Below are 12,894 nucleotides of genomic sequence, written 5' to 3'. Positions count from 1 at the left end.
TACAGAGGATGAGCGAGACAGATGTGGCCCACGGTTCAAGAAGTTGACAGTTCTGGATTTGGCTTCATTGGAAAGTCAATTCTTAGAAGGGAGACACTGCCTCTTAGGCTTATAAGCTTCTCTTCAGAGGTCAATAGGAAGAGCTATCATTCATATTCTTGAATTGATCCCCTGTGTCTCGGTCGGTCATCATAATTAAGAATTTGCGTTTATTTCTGGATATATATCCTTGTGTCTGTTAGGAACATTCAACTATAATACACAGTAATTAATGGTTGTATAGAGGCATCAACTCATCTACTTACAACTGCATAAAATTGGTATAACCAATGTAAAACTATAAATACCATAATTCATCCATCTGCTTCATTCTGTCATACTTGTATTCCTGGTAACTCTTGTTAATGTTTTATCCATTGTTCTAAGAAATGTTTAGAAATGATGAAAAATAATGATGTGGTGTCTATCCAAATTTGGAGTTGAAAGTTGCTTGCCTCTTAAGTCATACAGTAGAAGGTCTTTTAATGAAACTCCCCGTATGTCGGCGTAGGATGAACTGATATTCTTTATTCTGCAAGTATTAATAGAATGTTCTCGTGAAGCCCAAGGCTCACTGAAAGCACATGGCTAGGAGGTTACCCTGCAGCACATCTGTGCAGCTTCTCTATCCACCAGCTGAGCTGTATGCTTGCCAAAAGTGAGCCTTGATTGTCCACAAAATGATTCATATCTGTTGTGACTGCTATTGTGAGTGAATACAAAATTTAAATGTTATGAGAAAATGATAAAACTTCAAAAAATAAAAGATCATTTCTTGGAAACGTAAATGCTTTGGAAAGATTTGATAAAGGTGAGTAATTAAAAAAATCACTGTCAAATTTGTTTGGGCAATTAACAACTGCAAGAAATTTGAGAAAAAGGTTGTGAAATCTAGGATTTTAAAGCTCAGATTGATGTAAACTCCATTCATTAAAGTCTTACCCAAAGAGAAGGCCCTAGCACAATGTTGGAATAGTGGTAAATAAATGTAGACATCTACAGGTTAAAATGTGTGTCCATCTCATTTTTATCATTTTCCCATACAACCAACTGTGGCCCCAATCTTCTGACATAACACTTGTAACCATACAAGATGATCGCTGGGGAGAATCAGAACATAAGAATCACTCTCAGGTTGGTATTTCAATGCTTCTGGTTAAGATCTAGGTAGGACAGACTTCTGTCCTTCTCCTCTCTTACATTACTACCACCTAAGTGATAGCAATATGTATGGAAAGAAAATATTCCCAAGTAAGTAGAGACTGGAATTTTGGTACGTTTCTGTTACTGGTCTTATTACCTCTATCCCCATGACTGAGGCTGAAGTTTAGCTGCTGAACTTCAGGAAGTAATTTAGACCCTTGCCTGCCAAATATCCAATCCAATCAAAATTGGGTTAATGTTAAAATACAGTTGGGAGTGGTGGTGGTTTTAAGATACTTTAAAAAATAAAATGACATTCTTTCTTATTTCAAAAATCCCAACTTAAGAACAGATGTCCTAAAAACATCACTTATGGTTCATTCATAAATAGTTAGATTTTTAAATGGTGGGTAGTCGTTAAAAAAAAGATTTCTTTTGAGAGTTAAATGTATTTTCCTTGATTTTAATTATATTAATAAAGCTTGTTACAGTTAGAAGACAAATTGAAACAGATAGCATTGTTACTACAAAAATGTCCCTTATAGGTCAAGATGTTTTCAGGCAAAGAAGCAACCACTTACTTGGCTACTTACCACTAAACTTGCTTCTTTGAAGATTCACTTATCCCTGACTGGTAGCTGCTCTACCCTACTACTGGAGTTCTGGAAAAGCCTTTTTAGTCCAGCGGACTTCTGAGAACACAACCCAAAGTAGAGAAAGGGACATACCTCTCACCTCCTGCCCCTGGAATGAGGAGGACAGCCATATAATCAAAGATTCTTTACAATAGAAGAGCCCCTACTTGAGGTCGTAGAGACCACCTTAATGCTTGGAAGTTCTTTACCACATCCTTAATATTGAGTTCCTGGAATGAGGAGGACAGCCATATAATCAAAGATTCTTTACAATAGAAGAGCCCCTACTTGAGGTCGTAGAGACCACCTTAATGCTTGGAAGTTCTTTACCACATCCTTAATATTGAGTTTTTTCTCTCTCATAGCAGTCTGTTTACTCCCCACAGAGCTCTTCTCACAATCTGTAATTCACTTGTTTTGCTTATTTGTTAGCAAAACTAGACTACAAGCTCCGTGAAGTCAGGCATCCATCTGTCTCGCTCAGTTGTTGGGTCTCTGTAGTCTAGCACACTGGCCAATGAAGGAACACCTCTAATAATGGTAGCCATATCACCTCGTGAAGATTTCATTTCTGGACATGTCTGACCTTTAAGATATTATTTCTTATGTAGACCTACAATCTAATACTTGGTAATCTCAACCTAACTTAATACTAACTCTAATACTATCATTAGGCCCAGAGAACAAACCTCCCTTCTACCTGACCATTGTCTCTCAATGTCTGAGAAGTTTTCAGACTGTTTCCGTATCTTCTCAATACTTAACAGACCCAAGGCTACCAAAGACTCAAGCTTCTAGTCTTAATAAATTCGTTGGAGAAGCAAAACAATGAAAGAAAATGTAAGTTGGGAGTTGATGGTGGAGAGGTATAAGCTTTCGAGAATGCTTTGCCTTTAGAGAGAAAAACATCCTGGCCTGACCCATGTGTTAACCAAAGATGTAACGGAACTGTCCTTACCAGCCTCGTAAGTGATGAAGCTAGATGGCTGAGATCATTTGGCGGAGGTGGATGGGGGGTGCTAATGGTCAGCTCGAGGTGGCTTGTTGTGGGTAAGTGGCAATAAAGAGAAAACGTTGGGTGTGGAACTGTCCTTACCAGCCTCGTATGTGATGAGGTTAGACGACTGAGATCATTTGGCGGAGGGGGTGGGAGGTGCTAATGGTCAGCTCAAGGTGGCTTGTTGTGGGTAAGTGGCAATAAAGAGAAAACGTTGGGTGTGGAACTATACCAGGAAGACACAGACAAGGTCCAAGTAGTTGAAAATCTAGGGTTAGACTTGGGCTATTGCATTCTTTAGGACTTAAAAACTGGATATATGTTCCTCACTGGACATATATCCACTTTAGATGGGGTCCTCTGGACACTAATTTTTTTTAATGTAACTGTATAGTAGAGGCATCTGTGGTACCAGCTGGTGTGGAAGTGTTAGTCCATTAATTGGTTATGTGAAGAATCAAAGTTTCCCTGTGTATCTAACATAATGTTTTAGCTTTGGGTCTTCATGTTGCTATCCAGTTTGGAGGAAGTAAGGCTGTGGGGTAAAAAGTTATTCAAATGGGAATAAACAGAAATGGTGAAATTCTCACTTCTTTTCTTGAAAAAATACAGCAAATTAAGAAGAAATAAATCCTTTACCTTCTAAAATGTGCATCCTGACAAGCTCAGAACGATCTGGTCGACTCCGAATCTTGTGTTTCAAAAAGTTTTCGGTCTTTAAAAAGAAAAAAAGTGTTACCATAAATTATTTATTATTTATTGTGGTTTTAAATGTTGTTTAAGGCACTCTATTTAAATAAACAATACCCTTATGGTCATGTGTTTGAGAGGAAGAGTAGAAATTAGCACTTAGAAAAACTATTATCCAACACATGATTTAAAGTGTAGCCTTCAAAATTGTACAGGGACTTGAAGAGTATGTTGGTATAAACTAAGCACTTTATAAACTTTTAAAACTTATCAACATTGAAAGGTCATGCTTTGAAGATAATTTTTTAAAGTTAATTTTTTAATAAACATAGGATTTAAATCACTTAAATATCTAAAATCAATAAAATCTATACTTCAGGTCCAGTAAAAATCCACCTAGATAACAATTTCCTAAAAGTACTAATGTATTTTCTTTGTTAAGTTCATATCCTTGATCAGATTTTCTTAATTAGAAATGTATTCAACTCTTAAGGAAGAAAGCCTTAATATAGGTTTTATAAGACTGTAAGAGATCATTATTGCATGCTAGAAAAATTTTTAAAAAAATTTTGGAATATATTTATTTCATGTTGCATGATAGAAATTTTCCCCAAAACAAACAAAATGAATGAATATTCATAATGGCATTTTTTAAAGAAAAATCTTAACAATTATCATGTGCAAGTATGATGGTGCCATCTTAAAGAATAAAGCAGAGTTGAATGTAGCAATGTTTTCTGATTTAGCCATATTCCCCTACCGTTGGTCAAATGTACAGGTAACAGAGACCCAGTAGGGAAATCACCAAAGGATCTGGTATCAGCACATCCTTGGCTGTCTCTCTGCAGGGGTAACAAATGACAGAATTACCCCCTCTTATGCCTCTAAAAACTGTTGTTATGCTCTGAGAGCAAGAAAGCGAAGAAGTATGATTTGTCATTTTTGTACAAAACTAGTAACTGGTTTTAAAAGAACAAAATTTTGGCCGGGCGCGGTGGCTCAAGCCTGTAATCCCAGCACTTTGGGAGGCCGAGACGGGCGGATCACGAGGTCAGGAGATCGAGACCATCCTGGCTAACACAGTGAAACCCCGTCTCTACTAAAAATACAAAAAAAACTAGCCGGGCGAGGTGGCGGGCGCCTGTAGTCCCAGCTACTCGGGAGGCTGAGGCGGGAGAATGGCGCAAACCCGGGAGGCGGAGCTTGCAGTGAGCTGAGATCGGGCCACTGCACTCCAGTCCGGGCGACAGAGCGAGACTCCGCCTCAAAAAAAAAAAAAAAAAAAAAAAAAAAAAAAAAAAAAAAGAACAAAATTTGAATGTCATGTATTTTCTACAAACCTCCAGATCAAACTGTCCCAGAGTAAATGTTCTCTATGCCATGTATCCTGAAAATACACTATTTTTTTCTCTATTGACACATTTAGGAGTAAGACTGCTACTTGTACACAGGTATTTTAGAACACAGGGAGAGGAGGAGAGAGAAGTAGAACATTTTAAAATGAAATGTCTTACTCTGGCTCGTTCCAAGCTTTTTATCTGTTCATGGAATGCCGCTGGGCTCTTCAAAGCTGTGAGAAAAGAAATGGGTTCCACAGTATAAATGGAGTTCATACCTCAATCCAATGTTATAGTATATCATGTTGACAATCCTATTATTAATAGATCACATCTACAGTTCCATTAATTTACTAGTTCCATTAGGAGACCCACAAAATTTGAAATCTTAAATGTTACAAGATAAAAATTATGTATTTCACAAATAAAGTAGACATTTAAAACACAGTTGTATACAAAATGACAATGCAAATATCAGCTCAGACTAGTTCTGACTACTCATAGCAAATCTCCATTGCCAAGGGGACTGTCTGATGACCCCTTGATGAGTCTTTGCTCTTAATGGTCATATAAGCTATAGAAAAAGTCCATATATCCTTGGGAGTGATGTAACCTTGAACATCACACTGCACTTTGTGTCCAACAGATTTGCAGTATCATTTATTTAGAGCCCATAACAGGCTCTGTGCTTAACCAAGGCTATGTTGCTATTGGTCCCTGCAATAAGCTTACAAGGTAGGTATAAGCCCCAGTGCAGGTGAAAGGCGTAAGCGAATTCTTGAGGCCATACAACCAGATGGTGGTCAAAGTGGTATTTAAATCTAGAATTTTGAATTTGAAAGGTTCATGCTCTTTCTACCATACCACAGGGCAACTCACTGTAAAGACACAGTGACTCCTTAATATGCTAACTGCTGGTAAATCAAATATTCTGGAATCCCAGTGTGAGGGTAAGCAGTGCTTACCAAAACATTACCTACAACAGTATTCTATCAATTATCTTTGCAAAATCTTGTCTGCGTATGTCCACCATTGCCTGGTAACACCCTGCACTTACAAGCATGCGCAGTCAGATGAGCGGATGGGATAGAGGACCGGGATTCCTTGGGCTGTCACTTCCAAGACTTGACCAATCAGCTCTTACAGCATTATTTTCAGCTCTGGCACATGAAGCACCACAGAGACTCCCAGGAGCCCAGTCCAATCAGGTTTGGCTGAGGACCAGCCCCCAAAAGCAGATTAGAGCTGGCCTAGCAGTGGTGTCTTAAATATCCTAATTTGATCCTTTTTGATTGATTGGTTCATAGTCAGGAATGTGGTGGTGGAGAAATCTGGCAGATTATCAAAGCACCTTTTGACTATCACAATGCTAGATTTAAAATATTGAGATTCTCGATTAATAGTAGTCCAGAAAAAAAAGGTTTTACTGGGAAAAATATATACTAAAGAGAAAAATCATTCCATATCACAAACCAAGAAAACAGTTTATCATAGCCGTGATTCAGAAGACTGGATAGCATAAATTAATTTTGTAATTTCTTTCTAGTGTTTTGAAACTGAGTAAGTTACCTCTTGGAAAGGTCAATTTTTACACAAAATCCAGATACACAATCCTAATGGCCTCCACAAAACGGCCATTCCTCCCCACTAAAATATAAAACCACCTCCAAACTTGGTGACTAAAGGTAAAGAAAACAACTAGAACAAACATTCTAAAATTAATCAACTCTGAAAAATTTGTGAAAGGAACAAACCCTAGGGATACTAGGGAAATATCTGTACTTGAGCCAAAAATATGAATTATAAATGGAATGTTTATCAGTCCTGTAACTGAGATACATTTAATTACTGTATATAGATCATAGCATAGCACTAAATATAATTAATTGGAATTAAATAAGTCTAAGTAAAAGTTATAAATTGATTTTATGTTTTTTGGCAAGTCTAATGAATTTCAAATCTATTAGTATAGCGATTACTTTAGTCATTTCAAACACTAAAACAAATATTAAAGTTTAAAGAAAGAATGAATGTTAGCCTTATTACAGTGTAAAAGTGTTCTCTGTGTAAGATAAAATTCAAGTCCCTCTTTTAAACTGCATCTGGTTTTTAAAATGTATTCTAAATGATACACTTAGGTGCCTCATTTTTCCTTGGAAATTCATTTGGTAATTGTTGATTAAATGGATACAACTGAAAGCAGAGCAAGATGCAGGCTCTTCTTGGACACGCCCTTCATGTTCTGTCACATTAGGGATGGCAGTGATGGTATAAATCTTACGTGGCATGATGCCCTGGTCCACTAGTTGTTCTCTCGTCCTCCTTTGTTGAAGCCTCAGCTGGAGCACTGTGAAAAGGAAATAATCACCATTACAGTTTATCAGCAACTGTGGGATCCAATTTATGTGATTCCAGAGGAGACGCAGTTAAGCTTTACCAAGCATCTTCTATTTCACAATTAAACAAGAAGGATATTACCTGGCACCACGTAAGTTGTAAAAGGGAAATTATTTTGTAATTTCTGCCTGTTTAGTGAACACTAAAGTTTACACAGCATAAATGTTTTGTTTAGTTTATCCTAGTTTGATGACCAAAGCTATGTATTTGTTGTTTAAAACATTCATAGTACTCAAGAAAATAAACAAAAATAGTTGGTTTATACATTAAGACTTGCTAATAAATCTAATTCATAGAAATAAGAGACGTGAAATTCTTTGACACATCTTAGTTTTTTTTAAAAAAGCAAATTAATAGCAAAAATTTATTTTAAGGAAAGACTGACTATAAACAGCTTTAAGGAGGGCTGCTTGTGTAATAAAAATTGGACCTATGAGATATTCCTAATGACCCAAAGGGAAATTTCTAAATTAGGAATTTAAAGTTTAGTAATCTTTGCACAAACATAATACCATATCTCAGTCTGTAAGTTCTAAGAAAGTCACAAATCAATTGACACCTTATTATTTTAATAAAAGTAAATTATTAGAACTGGCAGAGAACAAGATACACATTATGAAATGCAGACATCCAGTTTGCCAAATTTAATAAAAAAATTAATTTTTTCTAGTTTTCTCAAGCAGATTCGTTTTATAAGCATCTACATATTTTTATGTGGAAAATGAGACTATTTCAAAATAAGGGAAATACAGGAGGTGACTGTGAAAAATAGTTTTCTTGCTTTGCTTTACATTCAAACCAAGTTTCCATTGTGATTTTAAGTTGCCACTTTGATTTCTGTTTCAAACCATGGATGAAAACCAAGATTAGAATGATTAAGAGTCTGCTTAAGGGTTGTCAATATGCTTTAAAAAATTACTTATGTGACTTTCTTAAACGGTGGAAAGAGAAGACAGAATTTTCTAGTGAGTGGTGATGGCTGGAATGAGAGGCTCAAATGCAGTGCGCATGGGGTCTCCTCCTTAAAATAAAACCCTGAGGCCTGCAAACGCAGGCACGTGGCCTCATCCCTTGTTTTTCAGTTGGTCTTGTGCTGACTGCAGAGCAGAGCAGTCTTAGGTAAAGTTCAGAAAGAATCTAAGTTGTCACATGGCTTTTAAAAATATTTTATCATTGTTTGATATGAATGTCATCATCTATCAGATACAAAAATAGGTTTCGGTTTTTGTTTGGTTTGGGGCCAAAGGATCACAAAGCTTCATTGATACCTATTTAGAACTGAAGCAACTGATAAAGATTCTGCTACACAAAGCAAAAGAAATACAATTTCTTTAAAAAAGATACGCACATTCCTGACATTAAGATGTTCTGTGATACTTTGAATCAATTGTGCTCAATCAGAAAGATCTTTTTCCTAAGTTGATGGAGGATAGTATGTTCCCACTGTACTTTACTAGGAACAAAATAACCAAGGAGCTGACCTGTGCGTAGTACAGCACCCAAAGACCTGTGTACTTTAACATTCTTCTAGGAATGCTAAAGTAAATGCTTGTCTGCATTTAAGATAATCATATTCAAGAAGCAGAATCTCAAGAAAAAGACAACTGAGAGGAGAAAAAGGTTAGAACAATTCTCCAGTTCAAAGGTTGATACTTCTGGAACATGGGGGTCCATGTCTGTTGGAGAACCTCTAGTAGGAAAATCTTTCCTTTCTCCCAAGGGAATCCTCAAAAGAGTAAAAAACAAAGAGTAATGAAAACATCAATGGCCCCCTTTTTGATTTAAAACAAAAACCAAACAAAGCACACATTTGTGAGACAAATCTATCAGACATAATACGTTTTTTGGGTGAATGACATCTTTGAATGATGCATACATCTGCAACAACTTGATTTGCAAACCAACACTCTGATGACAACAGCTGGTTAGTCTTAGAAGCATCTCTTGATTGTACATTGGTCATTTCAGGTGCCTTCATTTACCAGGACAGCAATCCTGTCAGCTGTAATCATCTATGACCAGAAATCACACTTTCATGCCAACATGGAAAAAGGTACCTGCTATCAGGAGGGTAACACACAACATGGATGCATGTCACTCCCATCTGTTTCTACTTCCAACACTTCTGACACCAGATGTGTGGGTTTTTTCCCTCATACCAACCAGTTCTCCAACTCTGGATGCCCAACTGGGTGTCCAATGATTCAATTCTAACACTAGGTACCTGGAGTTAGTGTCAGATCCTACAAGTTAAAGGGCTCTATCCCCAGAGACTGCCCTCACTTCAGATGCCAACTGTTAGTCCAAACCACTCAGACTTTTGACCAGTGAATTATAAAGTTGGGAGGTTCCTATAATCCCCTCCCCAGGTTTGATAATTTGCTAGAACAGCTCACAGAACTCAGGAAGGCACTTTATCTATTATTAGTAGTTTATTATAAAGGATATAACTCAGACACAGCTAAATGGAAGAGACACATAGGGCATGGGAGAAGGGGCACAGAGCTCCCATGCCCTCTCTAGGTACACCACCTTTCCTCTGGCCATGCCTTGGTCTTTCTGGTGATCAGCCCCTATCTGGAAGCTACCTAAAGGCTTTCAACTACCTGTCATCTCAGTAGCATACAAAAATCACTCTCATCACTCTAGAGAGTCCAAGGATCTTAGAAAGAAGCTCTTTGTCAAGAACTAGCGACTAAGACCAAATATGTAACAAATGATGCTCCTATTACTCAGGACATTTAGGAGAACTTTAGGAGTTCTGTGCCAGGAACCCGAGAGAGAGAACACATATACATTTCTAATTGTATTCACAATATCGTAGACACCAACCACTAATTATTAAAATAAAACAAAAAATTTGTGTTTTCTATGTGGCCAAAGAAGCAACCAAACAATCGTACTTATACTGCTTGAAGGTAGGAGAATAATTTCCCCAATTAATGCTCTCATCATTGCCTATATAACTTTCCCAAGAAGCAAGAACCTCCCAATACAAGTATTATTCAAAGCAGCTGTGGCCATCAGCCTCCCCCAGGCACATTCATTTATTTAGAGCATATCTGTTAGGTGTCTGGGTACTGTATGGGGTAAAAATCCATGGGAAAGAGCAGCAGCAGTAGCTGTAAACGGATCTTTTTAAAGCGATGTTAGGAAGAACATGAATGGGAGGGGAGGCAGAATTGCAAGTAACTAGCCATTCTGTTAAGTATGTTCATTACTCAGTTTTTTTTTTTTTTTTAGCTTTTATCTGCACCCATAGGTGGACAGTACTGGACATATTATATTGAATATGAGGCACTATGCCCTAGCAAGAGCTCAGGTACATTGCTACTTTGGGTTAGTATTAAAACACAATTATACTTTGGGAGGCCAGGATGAGACGGGCAGATCACTTGAGGTCAGGAGTTTGAGACCAGCCTGGCCAACATGGTGAAACCTGTCTCTACTGAAAATACAAAAACTAGCCAGGCAAGGTGGCAGATGCCTGTAATCCCAGCTACTCAGGAGGCTGAGGCAGAAGCATCATTTGAACCCAGTGAGCTGAGATCGTGCCATTGCACTCCAGCCTGGGCAACAGAGCGATACTCTGTCTCGAAACAGAAACACACAATTATAGTATTATTTGTTGATGTCAACTAAAACCAGTTATTCACAATTGACACATGCTATTCTGAGAGCAACTACTACTTATAAAAAGTACCAATCATATAGGTATAGACTCATAATTTTAGCAGATATCAAACTTGCTTTCAGAACTTCTGTTCATCAAATTAGTAACAAAATTAACGTATAAGTCAGAGCAGATATCTGCACCTTAGACGGAGACCATCCAAGGCCAGGAAGAACACGGCTTGAATGATACAGACAGCTTAACTGTCATGCCACACAGAAGTTAGGCAGAATGTGCTGGTGCTTATTCAGAACTGAGGAAGGGGTAAGGGACCCTGAAAACAGAGGACCAGACTCTTTTAATGATCAGAGAGGCATTTACGGTTGTGGGATCAGGAATGCTTTATCAAGTTTTCCTGGGACCTTCATGGATTAAGCCTGGAGACCTTCTTCCTCCCTTTTCAGCCTCCATGCTCACCCTCCGTGTTTATATCTGCATGGAGGGAAAAAAGGCTTAGATCACTGAATGTCACTCAACCTTGCACTGTTGTCTGACACACTGTGCTTGTGTTGACAAGATTTCATATCTGTAGCTGCAACCAAAGACTAGACACTGGCCTGGTACTGCTTTCCTGTGGCAGAGGCAGTCTGGCAACGGCCTCATGTGTCAAAACTGAACCCAAGAGCATTCTCTCCTGGTGACTTGTTGAGTGGATGAACCGTACTATTGGGTTGACATCATAGCCTCCATCCTCTTAGTAAGTTGAGTAACATTCAGTATCTTCCATGGCCATTTTGCAAATAGTAGCATACAAGAAAAGGATACACGTACAAACTATAGAATCCTCACGGGAATAAATAGTTCAAAACACTGTGTACATCCTTTCAGAAACAAAGGACATAAGTAATAACGAGAAATAGACTTCATGTTACAATTACATTTGAACATTTTCAAAGAATATTAATTTTGAAAAAGGTAAAGGCTAAACAATCCAACACATGGTCCTAAGAAATCCTGAAGTTTAGAATCATGGTTTAAAACAGGGTATAAACCTGTTTCATTTTGTCAAAGGTGGGGGCAGATATAAAACAGCATATCTCATACAGGTAGCATTGTATTCTCTGGGCAAAACATTAACCCCAAGTTGAGAATTCTACAGTAGTTGTATATTTCCAGATGACAAAACTCACAAGAGGCAGGCAAAGCACCCTCATGGATGGAGGGAGATGAGGTTATAAATCCATTTACTTCTGTACGTATCCCATCTTTCCTAACTAGCCTAGGTCCCAGGAATTTTTATTAAAAAAATCTTTTCACACATGATAAGGGCCAAATATGTTCATTACACAAAATATGGAAATAGAAAACAGTAGGATAAAAAACTAGAAAATCACCGATAATATCATCCAGAGACACACAACTAGAGTTACCACATATTTCCTGTCTTTTCTCTAAGCATAAATTTTGATTCTCTGCTTCTACATACTCCAATCACTCTGTAACTACAATGATAAATATTATTTTAGTGGCTACATAAAATATTCTGTTAGGTGGATATGGCATAGTTTACTTAATAGTCCCTGCTTATCACTTGTTTCCAGTTTTTTAACTATAAAAAATGCTGTGGTGGAATTTTTGTGTAGAAATTCCTCATTTCAGTTATTCCTTTAATTTGAATTCTTAAAAGGAAGACTATTCCAAGGTAATCTATATAAAGCATGATCATAAAGTAATGAGACTAATTTCCTCATGTATTAACTGTCATCTTTTGCAATTGTAGGAGACATCTGTGAACATGGATACAGGTGGCTATTTCATTTAGAGAAAAAAATTTAATTACTGAATTATGATCTTTTATCTCTTAGGGCTAACATTTACAGTTTCCTGTTCCATTTCAATAAGGTTTTAAAGGGTGCATAATTTTGAATTTATTTATTTATTTATTTATTTATTTTTGAGGCGGAGTCTCGCACTGTCGCCCAGGCTGGAGTGCTGTGGCCGGATCTCAGCTCACTGCAAGCTCCGCCTCCCGGGTTTACGCCA

General features: G+C 37.5%; 1 protein-coding gene across 7 annotated transcripts in view; it reads right to left on the bottom strand.

Moving 5' to 3' along the window:
- The window catches only part of MRTFB (myocardin related transcription factor B), a 213,888-nt gene that overhangs the window by 51,616 nt on the left and 149,378 nt on the right, over positions 1–12,894 (bottom strand). For all 7 annotated transcript variants that reach the window (XM_010366553.2, XM_030924875.1, XM_030924872.1 and 4 more), the window contains 3 exons: positions 7,123–7,188; positions 5,019–5,074; positions 3,454–3,529 (listed from right to left, as the gene is read on the bottom strand). In XM_010366553.2, coding sequence (XP_010364855.2) covers positions 3,454–3,529; positions 5,019–5,074; positions 7,123–7,188 — 198 coding nt within the window. The remainder of the gene's footprint in view (positions 1–3,453; positions 3,530–5,018; positions 5,075–7,122; positions 7,189–12,894) is intronic.

Source organism: Rhinopithecus roxellana, chromosome 20 (genome assembly GCF_007565055.1).
Source record: "Rhinopithecus roxellana isolate Shanxi Qingling chromosome 20, ASM756505v1, whole genome shotgun sequence".
In the NCBI taxonomy this organism is placed as follows: Eukaryota; Metazoa; Chordata; class Mammalia; order Primates; family Cercopithecidae; genus Rhinopithecus; species Rhinopithecus roxellana.
The sequence above is the reverse complement of the archived record's forward strand: the minus strand, read 5'-3'. Positions and strand labels throughout refer to the sequence as shown.